At 35.5% G+C, this 21,190-nt stretch overlaps 1 protein-coding gene across 3 annotated transcripts; it reads right to left on the reverse strand.

Annotated features, from left to right (window-relative positions):
- Nucleotides 1–469: 469 nt before the first annotated feature.
- LOC107797116 (sterol 3-beta-glucosyltransferase UGT80A2) lies at nucleotides 470–20,242 on the reverse strand. Of its 3 annotated transcripts, none has more exons than XM_075249173.1 (14): nucleotides 19,765–20,242; nucleotides 16,855–17,042; nucleotides 12,526–12,765; nucleotides 11,129–11,240; nucleotides 10,219–10,389; nucleotides 8,832–8,895; nucleotides 8,640–8,697; nucleotides 8,309–8,486; nucleotides 7,936–8,066; nucleotides 6,170–6,272; nucleotides 5,953–6,029; nucleotides 1,774–1,821; nucleotides 1,545–1,694; nucleotides 470–977 (listed from the first exon to the last, which is right to left on the reverse strand). In XM_075249173.1, exons 1-14 carry the CDS (start codon nucleotides 19,958–19,960, stop codon nucleotides 810–812), a joined length of 1,884 nt encoding a protein of 627 aa, XP_075105274.1. In that variant the 5' UTR covers nucleotides 19,961–20,242; the 3' UTR covers nucleotides 470–809. The 3 variants fall into 3 exon arrangements, 1 of the variants encoding a protein (XP_075105274.1); XR_012707381.1 differs by lacking the exon at nucleotides 470–977 and adding an exon at nucleotides 4,920–5,037 and having other exon boundaries at nucleotides 1,607–1,694; nucleotides 19,765–20,238; XR_012707382.1 differs by lacking the exons at nucleotides 470–977; nucleotides 1,545–1,694 and adding an exon at nucleotides 4,920–5,021 and having other exon boundaries at nucleotides 1,787–1,821; nucleotides 19,765–20,238.
- Between the last annotated feature and the right edge of the window lie 948 nt (nucleotides 20,243–21,190).

Consider the following 21,190-nt stretch of genomic DNA (forward strand, 5'->3'; position numbering starts at 1 on the left):
GGACATGAATACAATTTAGAGCTGTTTTTGAATTTTTCATTTGAAGTGAAAATTTTTAAAAACAACCTTTTTTGATTTTTTCAAAATTTTGAGAAATTCCAAAATTCAATTTCACTTGGAAGTGAAATTTAAAATTTTCTTGGCCAAACACTTATTCCAAAATTTTCCAAAAAAAAGAATTTTTATGGACAAACGGTCCTTAGTTATCTATTACTATATGACACCTACAAACAGGCATCATAAAACAAGCTCAGATATATTTGCTGCTTGTACATATTATCGAAAGTGGTTAGAAGTATTTTCTGTCTTGTCCGATTTTCTGATGCCCATATATTAATCCACATTTCTACCACGTTCATCTTATGAAATGTACTGCCAGTTAAAGTAATAAAAACAAAATTTCTACACTTCACTTGTTAAGAATGAAAGGAGGAATAGATCTTGTAGTACAAGGACAACAAAAACATGAATGAGGGCGAATTCAAGGTTAATTTGGAACTGTCGTTACAACCAGATTCTTCTTTGATGAAATGTTACAATTGGTATCATTTGGGGAAATCGAAGTGCACATAAATTCATAGAACAAAGTAATGATTACAACAATTACGCCTCAACCCCAAACCAGTTGGAACCGGCAAATCCCAAACCAGTTGGAACCGGCATGGAACAGGTTGTAATGTCCTTCTGTCAGAAGAGCACCAGTGGCAATATGTATAAATAATAGGAGTACATAATTACACAAGAATGGAATACAATAATTTACTAGTGAAGAATGCACAAAAACTGGAGCACATCTTTACCACTCAGATTTAGGAAAAACCAAAGCAACTTTTTATTGAAAAAACACTTGATCGTTTAGGCAATTGCTCAGGCTCAAGTTTTTTGCGCGGTAGATGCTTAAAGAAGGCTTTTACTGCCCCGGTGACTCCGTCTTCGTTCTCCATAGCTTTGGCCAGTTCAATCGCTTGCTCCTTCACCTGTGCACCATCTCACCAGTTCATATAAAAAACATTTCAAACATGCCTTAAATATCCGAAATATTTCACAAACGAAATAAGAGGATATTGTTGCACCCCAAAGGTGTGGCCTATCATCATTTATGTGGAGGAAAACCATGGAAGACTATGGTTGAAATCTCAACAGAGACAAAAATGGTAAGTGATTTTTTTCCATTTATCCAAATCTAAGTGGGTAGGGTTACTCGGTACCGGTGCTGGTGGAAGGTGGCAGGTACCCGGTGGAATAGTCGAGATGCATGCAAGCTGAACTGGAGAGCAATTAATAATAATAATAATAATAATAATAATAATAATAATAGTAGTAGTAGTAGTAGTAGTTCAACCGAGAGAACACGTGATATCTCTCTGAATTGGTAACCACAAACAAAAGTTTGAAGTGTCTTGCTATCCGGAGAATACTTAGCACAACTTTATCAACAACAACAACCACCCCACAAGTGAGGTCTGGAAAGGGTAGAGTGTGCGCAGACATAACTTTATCAAATTACAGTAAAGAATATGTGTTGAACCTTTTAGTAAAATTACCTTCGGATCAAGCATGAATTTGATTGCATCAACCAGCTTATCAAGTGAAAATTCATCGACCGGTATGGGTGGAGGCCCTACACCTCTGGCATGCACCCTTTCCCCCCAAAATGGCTGGTCACCAAAAAAAGGGACAACAGTTGTTGGACACTGCAATCCAATAAAGATGATACGTTATACGTAGCCCGAATAGATAGTAGCGGGGAAATAAGGAAGTTAAAAAAGCTACCGCGGCTTTAAGACCAGCAGCAGTTGTTCCAGCACCCCCGTGGTGCACCTGAAAGGAATTATAAGATTTGTTCATATTGCTTATTATACGAATACCAAGCTTGGAGTAATTTAGTCAATCAATCAGCTAGCGCTCAATCCCAAACTAGTTTGGGTTGGCTAATGAATCACATATATTCACTCTACTCAATTCGTTCCCTTTCGTTCCAGGACAAAATAATTAAAGGTTTTCTAAAAGTAGAGCTCCCTAAAGTCCTGATTCAAATCAGTTGTCAGTCTCCAGCTTGCATTCTGCCGCCCGCCAATCAATAACTTCTCTTCCAATGTTTCCTTAAGCTACCTTTATCTTATTACTAGTTAAATTGTCCGCTCTTCGCGCGGACATATATCAATATATTAGAAAGTGATGTTTTAAAACAGAAAGAGATAGCAGTACAATAAAAAATTAAATCCAAATAAAAATCATCACATAACTTTTAGTAGTTTTAAAAATCAAAGTAACGTAAGCCTTTGAATGGTGTTAAATGTTGTACATAAATAATACTTATTAATTATAATAAGGCAGAATAGCCTAGTAGACACTTGTACTTGTCCCACTTGGTCATGCCGGTCCCGGTACTCTATAGTTTGCCAATTGAACACTTATACTTGTTCAAATTCTATATATTAAGCCCTTTTGACCGTTGACTAAGACTACATGGCTGACTTGGCTTCAGTGCGTGACTCACACGCCTTTTAGGGGCGTGGGACCTATTAGAAAGCCCTAACAATAATATTTCCCCTTGTTTATTGGTCTTCTTCTTGATTCTCGATTCATTCTCCATTGTTGAACCTACCTGGAGCTCTCTTTCGGCATTAGCAAAATCACCTCTTCTTTCCCTTAATTTTTTCCAACTTTTTCGTCCTTGTTTGGAATCTCCCCAGATAAAATTACACCTTTAAGGGACTCCATAAGAAACAAACAAAAACCCCTAATTTTTTATCTGGAAAGGCATGCAAGATTCCTCTATCTTCCCCAAAAATACCATAATATTATGATATAACTTGGTGACCACAATCCAGAATGGAACCCAACATACTTACAAAAAAATTAAAAAATCAGAAGACTAATTTGGATTCCTACCATTACCAAGTCATAACCTAATGAACAATGATAATATTAGGATTTGCGCATACTATAATATTCTACGAGAACACAGATAAAGATGGAAAAAAAAGAAAAAGAAATACAAGCTTGTCATTTATTGACTCTGCCAAAACTTGGTCCAGTTTCAGTCTGCCAGTCATTAGCTCCTAATAGCGTAGTGGTTTCGGGGCAAAGGTACTAATGAGCCATGGCTGCTACCAATCATGTATCTCATCATCTTCATCTTATAAACATTTACATTGAAAATCCTACAAAGCTTAGTAAAAACGCATGAAGATGAAGGAGAGATGGAGCATAGAAGGAGAAACGAAGATGAAGCGTAGAAGGAGAAATAGACAATGAAAGAGAAACAATCCGTGTAAAATGAGGGAAATAGGGTTTGGGGGTTTTTTATTTAATTTTTAACATATTATTTCTTATGTGGAGACGATTGTGTTGCACGCACCATTGACCTCTTTAGAAAAGGGCTTAATATATAGAATTTGAACAAGTATCAGTGTTTAATTGGCAAACTATAGAGTACTGGGACCGGCATGACCAAGTGGGACAATTACAAGTGTCTACTAGGCTATTCTGCCTTATAATAATAATATATTTATTAGTGACTATATTTAAAGGTAAATATTGTTCATGAGTTATAACATACAATACTCAAAGAGAACTATCCTAGTCCTACTGAGCAACTTACTTCTTGTTGCAATGTAAATGACATTATGTAACAAACACTTCTGCTTTGGGGCCAGGCTTGAGTTCCTTTACATAGGCATTAAGCTTACTCCTATAGAACTTGTCAAAAAATATCATTACCGTCCTTTTTTTTTTTCTCAATAATCAACATTTTAGTGTAATAGACATATCCTATTTTTACTAAATCAAACTTCTAGATGGTATAAAAGTGAGTCCAATTTTATTTGCGTCAAGCCTCATTTTCACTTGGCTATTGCCAACACAGTGAATATTGTAATCGTCTCATAGTCACAAACAGTAAATAATAGAGTTAAAATTTATAACCACATATTATTTATTTCTCTGTTACAAAATATTCAATGATATACTCAGAGGTGGGTTTTTTCCTTTCAAGTAATTGACTTTCTTTGAGACAACTAAAGAAGAAAGGCAACATCTTCAATTTTTAAGAAAGGCAACATCTCTAGAACTTTTATAAAGAGACTACTATTCACTGCATTTTTAAAATAAAATTTAAGAAAAAGGTTGGGAAAACTTTTCTTAGTATCTCCTAGGAAATTTGCAATTGATTGCACACGAAGTTAACGTCACCCGTATTCTACAGTTGGAGTTTTAGGATGTAGTGTACGCACGCGGGCGTCTCAACCTTCCTTTTTGGCAACTTTCGTCTTTTCAAAAAAAAAATTAATAATTTAGAATAAAAGAATAAAAAGAAAAAACGGAAGGCTCAAACATAGGAAAGAAATAATAAATTGATGGAATGCACATCAATACTAATAAGGGCCACGGGCCACCCGTGAATGATAGAATCCCGTATTCTCTTCCTTTATTTTTGTTTTTCCTTAATTCCTTCTATGCATTTTCATTTTCTTCTTTCTCTTCCAGATCACCGGTCATTACTCACCTTCCCTATAACTTCTGCATAGTTGCCATCTCCAGCCATTTTATTTATATTTTTTCTTATTTCTCTTATTTTTTTCCCTTTTTATATTTCTCTTCATTCTTCATCCTAATTTCTATCTAAAATCAGTAAAATCTTCTCTATGCTACAAAATATTATGCAAAATCTAATAATTCTACCTTTTTCTTTTAATTATTGTTCTTACCATTCTAGTACTCCTAAAACTCCTCCTTTAAATTTATCACAGATAGCACCAGGAAGGGCAGAACAAACCGACTAAAAAGTAAAAATTTCATTGGTTAGTTCAGATTTTGCTGCAACAACTACAACAAAGCCAATATGGAAATCTAGGATAGGACCCGAAAGAGTATAAGAAAAAATGCCCAATTTTTTTTTTCTTTCAGTTACCTACCTTTTCGATAAATTTTCTCTTTCTTCTGGGGCAAACAAAGTTATCTTGTTTCTCCATTTAGGGAGGATCCGTTGAAACCAAACTCTAACCCGGAGAAAGTACCTTGAACAGAAGAGGGCTAGCGGGTGAGGGAAGAAACATGGTCAGAAAAGCCATCGGCCGCAGCTATGTTTTCGACTGTACAAGTATAGAATATTTGATTTGATTACTTCACATCTTGCATGGATTGTTGCATATCTCTATTGGTGCCACACACACATACAAGTTGCACACACACACATATATATATATATATGAAAGCAATCGGCCGCAGCTATGTTTTCGACTGTATAAGTATAGAATATTTGATTTGATTACTTCACATCTTGCATGGATTGTTGCATATCTCTATTGGTGCCACACGCACACACACACACACACATATATATATATATATGAAAGCAATCGGCCGCAGCTATGTTTTCGACTGTATAAGTATAGAATATTTGATTTGATTACTTCACATCTTGCATGGATTATTGCATATCTCTATTACACACACACACACACACACACACACACACACACACACACACACACACACACACACACACACACACACACATATATATATATATATATATATATATATATATATATATATATATGTGTGTGTGTGCTGGAGACTTTAAGATACCTCCTCAAGTTAAGGAATATGAAAGGTTTGAGAAGTAACAACAATTCTTGGGATTAATTAACATTAAATTCACTGTAATAGTTAATGTAGCAACATTTCTAAAAGATGTAACTGTTGAATTTTCTAATAGAGCCACGTTTTTCAAAAGTTGCATAAAAAGAAAAGGGCAAAATTCTAAGAAAAAAGATAAATAGAAAAGCTGGCATAAGAGAGCACCACATAAGCTAGCCTATTGCCCAGCTTTATATTTATATAAATATAATATAGATAGATGGTATAGCTTAAAGAAGAAAGATAAAATGTAATGGATATCTTAAAGAATGAAGAAACAAAAAAGCAAGGCTAGTAGAGACTCACCACTGCAGCACACTGCAAGAAAAGCCAATCATGGGGACAGTTATCGAGCAAATACACAAAATCTTTTGGTTCTGCCACTGGAGCCACAAAGAAAAGCAGGTAAATAAGCTAATGAATACCCTCTAAGAGATAATCTACAAATACACAAGTACTATAGTAAAAATAACGGGTTATTCTCGAAAGCAGAATAAAGTAAATGCAGAAGAAAACTTCTTACCGTTTCCGAGGCCACCCCAGCCTTTATTAATGATTCCCCTTTGTCCAGTGATTTCGAGTGCTTTAACAATTGTTTCGGTCATCTTCTCTGGCTCTTGAACAGGCTGAGATAGGAGAAATAAGTTAAATTAGAAGATAGATACTATTTTCAAGAAAAAAAATAAAGCTGAAGTCAGGGTATTAAACAATAATTTGATCTGTAGCAAGAGTTTAGCGTGAAGGATATTTAGCATTATTTGAATTGTACTTTAAAACGCCTAGAACCTAGTTTGTATAGCAGATACTTTCCTAGTGAGCCTGCATTTTATGCGTCTCTTAATATGCACTTAATGTGGAGAGAAGAGTCTGAAAGGAATAATAGTTTGTCGAACACATTTCATAATATATATAGATAGCCACTAACCACCGGAATCCAACTGCAAAGGTACAACAACAAGAAATCATCACAGCTCTTTTTTCAAAGCTTCCTCAGCAGAACCAAAGAAGGGACAGATGGTTACATACGGAGAGATTTTTGCTTTCTTGCTTTTCCTTTTTCTTTTGGCATAATACATCTGAACCCCCCTAAACTTGGCAACCGTTTATTCAGTGCACAACTGAACTATTTTTAGTCCTGATTACCCCCTGAACTTGGCAGTTTTACAGCTTCGACCCCTAGACTGCTGACATGGCAAATAGCTAGAATACACTCTATTTTAGGCGTGTGGAAATGAAGAAAAATCAACAAATCAGCTTCTAAGTGGAGTATTTTCCAACCGTTATTGCCACGTAGGCATATACAATGATTTATTTGTTCCAGTTTTGCATTTCATCTTGCTTCTTCTTCATATACAATGGCATATTTTCACCCCAACTTTGTATTTCTTTTTATTTCTTCTTTATATACAGTAACTACTTGTTGTAACTGTGTATTTCTTCTTTTTGCCAAATATGTAAAAGCTTGGCTGGAACTCTATTGTTTTTAGCCAAATAAAAGAGGTTTTGGCCAAAATAATGGAGTTCCAACTGTGCATTTCTTTTTATTCTTCTATAGATGTAATGACTATTTTTTTCCAACTGTGTATTTCTTCTTTTTGGGCCAAATAGGAACTCAGTATTTTTAGCCATTTTTTTTTTATCCAAAATAGTGGAGCTTCAATTGTGTATTTCTTCTTTGGATGCAATGACTATACATTCTGTGTATTTTTTAAATTTTTTGGGGCCAAATCTGTAAAAAGATTTTGCTAGAGCTCAATTATTTTTGGTCAAATAAAAAAGTTCTATCCAATATAATTGAATTATATTGGTGTATTTTATTTTATTTCTTTCTTTAAATGCAACAACAATTTGTTTCAACTGCGTAATTTTTTAAGGTCAAATCTATTACAACATTGGCTGAAACTCCATTACTCTTAGGTAAAAAAGATTAACCTAAATAATGGAGTTTCAGCCAAGTTTCTTAACAAATTTGGCTTGAAAAAGATGATCCAAAACGTTAACAAATTTTAAAAAGTAATAAAATATATTTTATTTTTAAAAAATGCCACATGAAAAAAAAAAATCCATGTGGCAGCGCATTTGTCTCATCCACATCAGGTGAGATTGGTTAAGGGGTCGAGGCTATCGAAATGCCAAGTTCAGGGGGATGGGGATGGGGGTGGGGGTGGGTGAGGGGTTTGGGGAGGGGGGGGGGTATTCTGTATTTTTTTTTTGTTGGATCGAAGGGAGAGAAGAAGGGAATAGATAGAGAGAAAAATTATAAAGAAAGTAAACGTCCAAGAAACTCACAAGACTACCAAACCCAATGTATATGGGCTTTGGACCAGCTTTAAGCCAGTTTACAAGTACTTCTGGAGGTTCATAACCCGATGCAAGATCAAGGAAGCAAAATCCCACCACATCAATCTTAGGTCCCCAATCTGCAAAAGTCAGACAGTATAAAGCTAGAGTGACAACTTAATAAACAGTAATGGAATCTCATAGGATCAGAATATGAAAAAGATTAACAACATGATGCACTACGAACTATTAGGCTCTCATAGGAGTAATGGAATATAAAAGGGATTTTATACAAAGTTTGCACTATATCAGATAAACAAGTTAAAGCTGAGAAAGATAAAGGAGTTCTTATATCAGGTAAAAAGAAATTTGAAGGATGAACCTTTTGGTTTAGGAACAAGGTGAGGACTCCAAATATATCCGTGTGGGATATTCGACTCAGAGGCTTGTGAACCACTTAAGTATGTGACTGGTCGAAGTTTCAGTTTTTTCTTCCTAACATCATTTATCATGTCGCGTATTCCTAGCCAAATCAAGGAGTCAACAATCTGATATGATAGCTGCACAGTTCGTAAAAGAAAAAATGTGAACAGAAACCAACCATTTTATTTTTTGTGGGAAGGGAGATAGAAAAAAAGTACAGTACATCATTGCAACATTAAACAAACACGGAAAGACAAGATACGAACGGTAGATGCCGAAATCCAACTTACCCTATATCCAGCTGGTTGCTTTACACGGGACAAAGGATGAGGAAATTCACTAGTTGGCCTGTGCAAAAGATAAAATACATTTGATGATAAGTTAAGGCCCAGATCTAACTTGTCAACAAGATATCTAAATGGAAATGAATAGAACGGAAAACTAAGTAGCTTCCTAAGCCTCCATTACCCAAGCAGACTTACGTCCATGGCATTGTGAAAAATATATGAATTGGGATTTTCAATGCTTCTGCAACATGTGTATGCCCTGAAATGGGATTCAATGTTAGTAGGACATACTACTCTAATAACACTAGCATATGTATACATCCAAAATGTTTGACTAGCACAACAGCTTTGACATGGCCCCAACAGAGTTGAAAGGAGGTCCATAAGCCATGCCATACAACAAATTTTTGAAAACTGTGTGAATCATCAATAGAATATTTGATTCACTTGGACCTGCATTATCTACGACAAGTGGAAATGGTCTTTTATGAACCAATAAAACAAAGCCAAGCATGCATAATACATCTTGTACATCCAGATAGAGAGTTGGAACATGTTATATCGTTGCCTCAAATGTCAAACTCCACTAAAGATTCAATTGTATTAGCTGTAACCTACACAAAACCACCGATCCGATCAAATTCTATGCCTTATAACAGCAAGAACTAAAATGTTTGCAGGTCAATCCACTCCACAACTGCACTTCTAACCCAATGAACAAGAGTTTAACTACTACTTGCATCCACAAAAGATAATCCTAATAGAGAAGATATTTTCACACATCTGAAATAATGGCATAACAAATGTAAGACCCATCTTCCAAATTTAAATGGAAATATACATATTGACTATACACTCGTGGGTCATCAACATTAATGCTTGAACGCAATTGTTGGATTAACATGTAACTACTACTTTTATGCATTAAAATGTCGACTTCATGAGCACTAATTCAACATAAATATTCGAAAAAAAACACCACGGTTATCCAAAAAAAAGATAATTTGAAAAGAATCTCCAAGATAGCAATAAATTTTTTCATTATATGCTAATAAGTGTTAGAATCAATAAATTCTCTGAGACAGTTTCTTTTCGGTGATTACAGACTCTTTGATCCCTTGCCAAATGTAGTACATGTGAATTGTTCTCCACTAAACTGAAGAAGCAAAATTTGAGAAATATTATAGAATTTTTCCCCGTGTGCTGCAAGAAAAGGACACACTTCAAGCTTGACACACATGGAGAGTTTTCCCTACTATGTCTAAGGTAATATAATTTACTCTGTCCAAGCATTACTCACTTTACTTGCCCTTGCCAATAAAAGAAGGAGCTTAGTATATGTTTTGGGATTGTACCTGAAATATTTATTCTAACTGCTGGAGTAAGATCCTTCTTTTTTCAATTTATAATACTACTAATTCAGCCTTTAAAAGTAACTTGAAGCATATCACTCAATAAAAATATCAGCATATAGGAATAGGAGAGTTTGACTATAATGAAAACAGGAAAGAAGGGGCAAGCCAATACATAAACAAGGAAATGAATAAAATAGTATAGAAGATGCATAAACTACTAATCTTACCGTATGCTGGGGGGTTAGCAATAATTGCGTCTGCTTTGAAGGGAACCCCTGTATCCTTATCAGGTTCTTTGCAGGGTGAGAGTAGAGAGTATATAATATCCTTCAACTGAGCTCTCTGAGTAGGAATCTCTGAAGGTCCGGAAGGTAAAAATCCTTTGTTTTTAACCATGTCTGTATATGCAAGAGGAAGAAAATTGTAATTGTCTAGTTGACTTACATATTTAATGACTTGCAAGTATGACCGGATGCATCCACCAGATACACACTGCAAGATATACCAGATACGCCAGATGCAACTATGAATTTTGTCTTTCAAATGACGTAGGAAAATACACATCATATATAATACTAATCCTCAAATTCATGCCCAAGAGAATTCACGAAAAGAAAATTCGCACACAAGGCAAACTATGGCATATGATGCAGTTGTTTAGTTTAGTGAAAATAAAGTGCAATTCCCACGGAGCATAGTTGTAGTGGGTTTAAGAAAAAGCTTAAGTGCATCTAAGTAATGCAATGCAAGACAATTATTTCAACTAGAGAAAATAAGAACTTGAGTGCATCTAACCAGTGCAAGAAGCTTATTACTGAATTATTATTATTATTATTATTATTATTATTATTATTATTTTGTGCTTATTCCTGAAGTCTCCCATGTGACTGTTTAAAATCAAGGTTCTCGACAAGCATGTAAACCAAGAAAAAGCTGGTTCTCCAACATTTGTTCCAGCTTTAGCAGAGTTACATAAGTGTATGTTGAATGGGCTACTGGATCTCACAATGTATTATTTTAAAAGTAGTAAACATCCATCACAAATGAACAGCAATTGCGCAAAGTTCAAGCGAGACAGGAGAACCACAATAGACTGCCAAATCAGTTTCAGAACAAGCGGGAAATTTAGGAACATACATCCAGCCAAAATTTTTGGATCACCCCCAAGGGGATAGAATTCCAATCCAGCAGTCAAGACAAACTCTTTGAAATTTGCATGCGTCGCCAACCTCACTCGATGGCCAAAATCCTGCATCGACAGTTCTGTCAACAAACTAGTATAGACCATGGCATACTTTTTCAACTATGACAAGGAATGACAAATTATTAAAGTTCTTTTGACGGAAGTTCACAATGTACCACATAAAGTCCAACTTCTACAGCAAATTAGGGTCACGCAAGAAGCAGTGAGGGAACAATTACTCTCCTAATCTATTAACTATTTAAAAAGTCAAACTGAATTAGATTAAGATCTCAGAAACACAGGATTCTCCCATAAAAGAAAGTTTACAAAATTTTGTCTAACCAATGACAGCTCAAAAAGTCAAACGGCAGTTACAAGTTTCTATGGTTGCAGCCCTTGTAACTTATGACTGAAACAATTTACAATTACTAAATAAAATCTGCTAGATCCAGAATTACAAACTGAAGTTATGAGCCAACATGTTCTATCAGCAGAAAAACGATGCAATGTCAATATGCAGAAGACCTTATATGATACATAATTGAAGCGGTACAACAAAGGATAGCGTCTGGGCTTTAAGAATCATTTCAAATTCTATTTTAGTGAAGGAGATGAGCAAAGAGAAAGAGGTAGGGTTAGGCCTCAAATTGGGAACCACTAACATGTATTCTTGTTTAGTGGCGTCTCCAGGCTTGACCATGTCCTAATTTAATTGAGAAATGGACTAGAGGCATGGCGAGTTTCTGTACAAACTCATGCAATAAGGTGTTAGGTCCATATTTGAAAGGAAAGGCAGTTACAGGCTAGTTTAGAGAGCCATTTTCAACAAAAACAGCGTCCCAGAAAGCAAAATAATTAAACAAAAATTGAGAATTACCAACCATGAAAATCAGGTCCTTGATAACCTCGGGAAACTCTTCAGATAACCTTTTCTTGGATTTAGAATGGGGTGAGAGTGTATTTGGATGTTCAGTGTCAATAACAAGCACTCAGAGGGCTGGACTTTTATAAACTAAGAAATGTGAGATAACTAGCACTGCAGCCAAAAGAACAAAAAGTTTGCAATTTTCTTAGATTTGCACCTTTTTTTTTGGGGGTGGGGGGTGGGGGTGGGGGGGGGGGGGGGCTAGCATGGAAGCCAAAGGGAAAAAAGTGGGAAACCGGAAAGAGAAAAGGTAGCATGTCCCTTTCCATTGTAGAATTCAGTGCATAGAGAAAGATACACACCTAGCAGAGCTGAAATCTGTTTCGCCAAATTAACATGCAAAGAGCACATACATATGTATCTACAATCTAGTGACATCCCTAACTCTTAGATATACAATCTGTTTGCCAAATGATGTCCAAGTACCTGCAGACGCTTTCCAATTGCAATAAAAGGCTGCACATCACCACGTGTTCCAACAATAAGCATTACAATCTGTATAGGGGGAATATATTGAAGTTCTGTTGCATCAAGAGGTTCATCCTCAACTGCGCTATGCACACTTTCAGATCCAGTTCCAAGCACTCTGGGTTCAACATCACCCGGAATTTCAAATTCTACAGTACCATCATCTTTGACAGTCGCTATTCTCTTCAACAATTTGAGCTGCAGCACTTTAAGTGGTTAACACATATCTCATGCAGTAAATGAATATATGTCCAGCCTTAGGGACATTATAAAATCCAGTAAAAATAAACAGCAAATGACAGAATCTAGACAAACAAAACTATATGATGTTGCCATAAATTAAAAAAAATAAGATAATAATGAAGACATTCCATATTACCTTTAAGATATCGTCAGATGTATAAATGAAAAAACTATCATATACACACAACCAAAAAGAAAGCAACAGCCATGCTTTCACGAACACTATTTGACCTGGTTGACCAAAGCGTGATATTTAGGAAAGTTACTTCGCAAAAAAAAAAAAAAATTGCTAGATTCTTTATCAAGTAATGCACTTCACATTATCACTTGCAAATGGCGTGTTTACTTGAGAATCCAAACTACTCATTCATAAAAGAAAGCTATAACTATATGTCCTGAGCTTAAGCAGCCAATGTTCTCCTGCAGCCAAGGAACATTGGGTACGGTTCTACTCTTCTTTCCCTCTTTAGGCCTCTAATTATTAATGTAGGCTTCATTAAAACCTCCATTCCCATATTTCTCTACGGTAAAACTCACTCACTGTTCTTCCTTTCTTTAGGCCTCTAGTAACCTCTTCAGAAAACATGCTTCCAGTCTAATCACACCACTATATATAGATTAATGTAGGCATCACTAAGACCTCCATTCCATATTTGACTTATAACAGCCTGCAAAGAGCCAAGTGCAGACAGTAAGGAAACAACAACAACAACAACAACGACGACCCAGTATAATCCCACAAGTGGGGTCTGGGGAGGGTAATATGTACGCAGACCTTACCCCTACCCCGAATGGTAGAGAGGCTGTTTCCAGGAGACCCTCGGCTCAAAAAAGCAATAGGAGATGATATATTAGTACCATAAAAATGCGTAATAAAAATAACAACAATATATAAGAGATATGAAATATGAAATACAGAATACGAAATACGAAATAGATGGCTGGTATAGTACAACTAGAAGGTAAAGCCCTGCATCAATACCCAATGCAAACTATGAGTCAAAGGAAAGAAACCCAATGCAAACTATGAGTCAAAGGGCGGAGATTGAGCCTTGCTTGTTTTGCAATTGGGTAAGACGTTCTTTGTATGGCAAGACTGATTTTGTGATCTGTTTTGACATTATTGACAGAAGCTCACCCCTAAAGTTCTATTTAGGAGAATAGCCCCATCCACACGAATGAGAATCATGGCTAGCCAGTATATAAGGCTTAGCAAAACCTGAATGCAAGTGAAGTTTATATGTGGCTAGCCAGTATATATGTGTCACTTTTAACGCTACAGAATCTTAGGGATAACTACTTTAATTCAGTGGCCCTCTAGTCTTCCTACTTATTAGTTTATATGATCTTCTTTCTCAATTCATATAGGCAAAAGCTCTACCTACGACAACACGCTCAAAGCAAATCATCAACTCAGTTTGCAATAAAGTTTTTGTGATAGTTTGCCTTAAGAAATCAATGCCAATCATTTGCTCATCGATGCATGCCTACTATTTCTCAAGTTTTCATTTTGTAAATTATATAAAGGGCCTCACAAGCAATTAGATGCTAGTTCTGCACTTCACATATTTCGGTAAGTTGAAAGAAAATGCAGTTCTTTTCCGTAGCAGCACATTCCATGAACTGGACCTCACTCTATAGACCTCATCTTTCCTTTCATAGTCAGTGCTTCATATTATTAGTATGATTAATCAGTTTGCTGGAATACAATAACATTATTTAATTGTATCTTCACATTTGCAAATACACACTTCTAAACCAAATTTCTGAAGTCATCACCTACCCAAATTGGCAACCACAAGGTCTCCTTATCTCTTTTAAACTTTTTCCAGCCTTTGGCCTGTGATATTTTCTTTTTTTAAAAATGGTTGTGTCCGAACCAGCTTGTGCGCACCTCGACTAATTCCATTGGTCACCTTCTACCTCCTACCAGCACAGGTACCGGATAACTCTGTCCATTAAGGCTTAAACAAATAAAAGAGAATAACTTGATATATATATATATATATATATATATATATATATATATATATATATATATATGACTGAGAATTTGCGACACCCCTGCTTTTTCCTGTGACTTTGGCCTTATATTCCATAGGGATGTAGTTGCTTAGCCCCAAAAGGTTAGCTCAGTTGGCTAAGGATGAGGGACTTGTCGTCTTAGGTAATAGGTTCGAGACTTGGGCCAAGCGAACTAACTCTTGTATTTAAGTGGATAAGGATAGAGGGGGGCCCATCATGCCCGAGTTTCAAAGGTTGTCGTTGGCCCAACGGATTTCTCCGTCATAAAAAAATAAAGGATGTAGGGGCTCACTTTAAGCTGTCTCAAGAGTTCTTTTGCTATCGCTTCCAAAGATTAAGTTGGATCATTCTTGTCAAGAGAAAAGCTTTATCGATAATTAGATATAGGCCATAGCACAAAATAGAGGCTAAGTAAGAGAAAGTAAAGAAGGTCTCTCCGTCCAAGCCTCTGCCCCTTGGTTCACCGGTTGCCTTTCCATAAGTTACACTAATTTTTCTAAACTCCCCAAGTAAACCAAACTCTGGGGATACTTCTCCTCTTTTTTCTTTCCTTTGCACTTATTGACCAATCTTATTCCAGTGGCTAGAAAAAAATACATAATTGACATGTGTGTCAATGGTTCAAACCCTTTACTAAGCGGGCAAAGGGTCCAATGGACACATATCACGGAGCAATGTAAATTTCAAATTCAGCTTTATTGTATATCTAATGAAATACCAGCTAACTTGGGATTGGTTGTGTTCTTTGATGTACTAATCTTATTTTTTTAATCTGGATTATGAATACTATAATTTTTTCTATTTTAGGAAATAGTAATGGTGATGTTGAGATGGATGAGCGGGTGTACCAGGAGAGATAATAGTAGGAATGAAGCCATTCAAGACAAATTGGGAGTGGCCTCCGTAGAGGACAAGATACGAGGCTGAGATGGTTCGGGCACGTAAAGAGGAGAAGCATTGACGCTCTTGTTAGGAGTGTGAGAGGTTGGCCATGGCGGGTTTGAGAAGAGGTCGAGGTAGGCCAAAAAAGTACTGGCGAGAGGTGATTAGGAAGGATATGGCGCGACTTCAGCTTACTGAAGACGTGACCTTTGATAGGAGGTTGTGGAGGTCGAGGATTAGGGTAGAAGATCAGTAGGTAGTTGAAACTTTTCCCTTTTCTTACCGGTAGTTTTAGTATCACTCATGCTCCTTCATATTCTTAGAACTATATTACGGCATGTGGTATAGTTCGCTTCAGCTACCGTATTCACAACTGCTATTATCTAGCACTACTTATTCCCCCCCCCCCCTCTCTTCCTTTTCCTTCTATTCCCCTCATTTTCTTCTTTCTCTTCTTCTTCTTACTCCTCTTCTTCTCACCTTTTCTGAGTCGAGGGTCTATTGGAAACAACCTCTTTACCTTCACTAGGTAGGGGTGGGGTAAGGTTTATGTACACACTACCCTCCCCAGACCCCACTTGTGTGAATAAACTAAGTTTTTATTTGTTGTTGTTGTAGTAATGTATTTCGGGGGTTGGACAAAAGTGTAAAGTATGTATACTCAAATAATGGAATCTCTTAAAGTATATCTAATTCTTCTCACACTACTCAAATGGCATTGGCATGTTTTTCTAGGAGGAAAGATAGATTTTTGAACTTCGTCATTGGGTAAAGTCTGTCTCCTGACAAATGATTCCCCCATTTTGCAGTTAAGTAATGCCAGCTCTGTAGCAAGCAACTGAATAGGATGGAGATTGACATGTTTCCTGCCAACATTTCAGGAGTAAACCACTATGCTACAGTTGAATGTTTTGCAAAAAGCTACATCCCAGATTCTGGACTACAGACATGTCTTGGCAATCATATCGTTTAATAAAAGGCTAAAAGTAAGTGGAAAAGAATGCAGGTTACGTTCAACAGAAAGGATAGCAGAGAAGGATGAATACAAGAGGGCAAATGAATTATGACATGATATATTAATCATGGAAGAAAAAAATTAAACTTGATGTGACATGATGAGATAATCTTGCACTATACCTTCTGTTGTTCAGAAATTTTATTATCAAATATTTTTGCTGCCGCTTGAGCAAATCCGCTACTATGTGTTGGTGTCTCAGTTTTTGATCTCTCCAACTTAAGATGATGTGAAGGTGATTGTGGCTTCTCAGAAGTCAAAATCTCTGGAGGCAACGTATTTACTCTTGTAAGTTCCATCGCAGGGGTCCCTAGCATATTAAATTGCAGGCTTGCGGTCAGCTTCAGATGGTCCATTTCAAAAAGCTTCGGAAGCCACAATAATCAACTGCATTTCCAGTTGCACAACTCATAAACAGTCATTTTCTAATTGTAATGCTAGATAGATAAGCCCTGTTCATTCCTCTTTTATCTTGAAAGTTGTCGACAATCATGTTTTTATATTTCTTTACTATAGAACTAGAATTTGGTATAGCAATAATTGGTCAGACCTATACGAGGGAAATATCATCTTTTTTCAGGCAAGGACATGTTTCTTTTTTCAAATTTAAAAAAAAAAAAAAAAGGCATGTCATTTTTTTAAAAGTAAAAAATCGAAGGATAAACATCGACTCTTGGACCTTAATAACAATAGGCAAGAGAAAGCCTATTCCTATAAATGTTCATCTATTTTGTCCATGAGAAGAAAGAAAAAACTTTCGACAGATATAGGCAACACACACCTTTGAATTGAGCCGGAAAAAAAAAGAAGTTAAAGAGCTAAGCATAAAAACGATATGGAAGCTCATACATGACTATAAGGATAAAAATCTGAATTAGCGTCCAGCTTGCTTGCTTTAAAACACAAAGCTAAATTAGAGCCGACAGGACACCACGATCATCAACAAAACAAAAAAAATGTCTGATATCATCATTTTACCCCTTGCTTCATCTCCTTGTAATATGAAGGAGATATCTTTGCAAAGACAAATCAAGTATTTAAATCAGTGTTTGTAATTATCACTATAGTCTTTATTATTCTGAGAAAATGGATGCGAACTTAATATGATAACTTTTTTGCAGCTTTTTTTGGCTCTCCTGAGACCTCATACCACTTCATTGACCACTAGGCTATACCCTTGGGTGCTTGGTTATAAATCATCTCATTAAGGGAAAATGAGAATTTTAAAGTTAAATTATTTCTAAATTGAGGAAGGTGACTTTTTTGGGGGGACAAGCTTAAAAGAAAAGTGTGTCACATAAATTGGGATAGGAGAAGTAATTACTTTATCTTAATATCCCCATTTTACCATTACTAACATGACCTATTGGAACATGCTTGATATAAAAGCTGATTTCATTTTATTAGATATAGAAAGATAAAGGAGCATGTGGAACTCTTACAATCTCTAATTAAATTGTTGTGTTCGTATTATGGGCAATTTCGGTACTTTGCATATTATTAGCTTAGGTATCAAAAGAAATTATTTGTTTGTTTCTCAAACTTCGTGTCTACTCAAACACATACATAAGAACGGGAAAGGAAAGAGAAAGCATTTCGTATGTTGTTTGTCTGTTTACATATTCGGCTACTAAAATGCAACAAAATAGCTTCCACAATGACAAGTCGTAATATATACTACTCCCCTCATTCATTTTTCTCGTGCAGTATGCATTTTGCACACTTCCTGAAAGTATTAATTAAGTGTTTATTTTACTAAATTACCCTAATTAATGGTAATTAATTAAGGAAATAAGAGTGGAAAAAATAATAAATTCTCTCCTGATTTGCTAATGTGGACAAGTTAAAAAAAAATTCTTAGTATAATGAAGGAATAAAAAGGAACGGAGGAAGTAGTATTAATTTCCGAGTCAAATCCACTTTACCCCTTTAACCTTTAAAGGTTGGGAAACAATACCCCTCACATTTTGAATGGGAAAGGAAACCCCCTTGTGCAATAGCTTTCTGGTGAAATAATTTTTTTAATAAAAATCTTTTCTTTTTTGAATAGATAATTTTTAGAATAACCAAGTTCTTTAATTATAGTCAAAATCTCAACATACGACAAACAATTAGGATCTATATAGTTTATGGAGTTCCCCGTTAGCATTCTTCCTACATAATTTAAGATATGATGTAATATAAAATCGCCTTCATAATAAATTTTCAAATATGACATTAGCAACTATAATTTTTGTTCAACAAAGATATTTTCAAAATAAGTAAAGTTTAATAATTGCTTTAGTATAATAATTTTAAAATACAATGAAAATACATAAATAAATTAATACTCATAGCAATAATTCTTTCATCTAATATATGTCAGAGAATTGACTATTTCAGTGTATTTTTTTCAATTCATGAAATGCTAAATCATCCATGATGAATGTGCATTTAATGTATTTCTTGAATTTTGTATGCAAATTTTTTTTCTTTATTGTAAATTTTTTAACAATGGCCTCAATATAATAGAAAAATATCTTAAATTTTACCAGCAAGAAAGACGAACTTCAAGTATTATTTTGGATGAAAAATATTATACTTCACCTTTGAAAGGACAGAGAGAGAAAAAATCTTTATTTTAAAAAAGAAACTCTCACCAAAAAAAATATCCAAAAGGGGTAAAGTAGATTTTACTCTTATTTCCAATTATATTAATTCTACTATTGACAGAATCCCTGGCGAATAGCAGAATTGGTTAGTAAGATTTCATTCATATAGTTGTTTGTTTGTATACTGATTCGGCTACTAAAGTATTAATTAAGTGTTTATTTTACTAAATTACCTTTATTAAGGTTATAATTAAGGGTACAAGTGGAAAAATTAATTAATTTTCTCTTGATACGCTATAATTAAAAGAGATTTAATTTGTAGTATAATGGATGAGTAAAAAGAAATGGGGTAGTATAAATTTCCAATTATGTATGTTAATTCTACTATTGACATAATCCCTGAGAAATAGCAGAATTGCGTTATAGATACAAATTACAAACCTGCAGAGTCAGTAATGCCAACTGAACCACCAACCGACTCTCTATTGTCCACGTCAGCACCTTCACCACCACCAGTGTTACTGCCATTTTCATCACTAACGTCCTTCTCAACGGCGACGGAAACTTCGCCGGAACTAGAAGAAGACGAAGAAGAAGGAGAGCTCGGCCGATCAAATTTCGACGACGATTCCGCCATTGGTAGATTCTCGAAACTTCTCAAAAGCTGTAGAATTTTTGTATAAGTCTGTTGAAACACAGAGAGTATATAGAGGAAGTGATGAATTTGCTGAAATGAGAGGGTTTTAGAGAGAGAGAATGAGAAGAAGAGGAGAGAGAAAGGGTACCACGTTCAGATGAGTGGAGAAAGGGTCTGAAATTGATTGTGCTGGAATTTAGCAACAACAAAAATTAAAAGAAAAAAGGACAAAGAAATTGTGCTGGAGGACAACGAAGCTCAACAGACTGAAAAACGTGTCATGGATTGAAATAATTTGAAATAATAATAAATGTATGCTATTTACAGTTGTAGAGTGATAAAAAAAATATTTAACCCAGAGTTTTCAAGTTGAGTCACAAGTAATATTTTAAAAGATAGGGGCATGAGGCGAAATATTGTACTTATTTAGAGAACTTGATGCATAATTTGCATTAGTAACCGTTAGATGAGCTCCTAACGCTAAGGGTTAGATGTGTTTCGACACTTGAGGCGTAAGTCTCTTAGAACTAAACCTCAGGGCATCTTAATAGTGTCCCGCCCTGAGCAAACCCCAAGGCGAGTCTAAGAAAACCAAAAAAATAAAGTAATCTTTGGTAACGGATACATGTTGAATACATGTTGAGGGAAATTAAGATGCATATCTTAAAAACTTTGTGAGAGAGACTCTGGCATCTCCGTATAATTATTCTACTTTCCCAATTATCCTAAGTTAGGACCAAAAGTTAAAAATCTACCATCTATGGAGGTTCTGAGTGATCATTAAAGTATTTGGTTAATAAACCTCATACCACATCCTAAAGAACAAATTACAACAACTTTGGATCCCAAGAGAGCGGCTAACCCTCATAGACCTAGGATGGAATTTTTTTCATCGACAGGTTCGTGAAGGAGGAGAACATGATAAAAGTATTACACGGAGGACCATGGTTCATTATGGGTCATTTCCTGTCCGTTCAGAACTGGGAGCCAAATTTTGTTTCGGCAAACTCAAAAATCCAAGCAACAACTATATAGATTAGGCTATCACAACTACCTATTAAGTTCTACGACAAGGAAATCTTAGAACATGTAGGGATGAAGATAGGTAAATTGTTGAAGATAGATACGTGCACATCTGCTACCCTTAAAGGCAGATATGCACAAATCTGCATCCAAGTGCCTATTGAGGTACCATTGCAAATATCTGTGGTAATTAGAGACCATAGACAA

The sequence above is a fragment of the Nicotiana tabacum genome, chromosome 3 (genome assembly GCF_000715075.1).
Source record: "Nicotiana tabacum cultivar K326 chromosome 3, ASM71507v2, whole genome shotgun sequence".
In the NCBI taxonomy this organism is placed as follows: Eukaryota; Viridiplantae; Streptophyta; class Magnoliopsida; order Solanales; family Solanaceae; genus Nicotiana; species Nicotiana tabacum.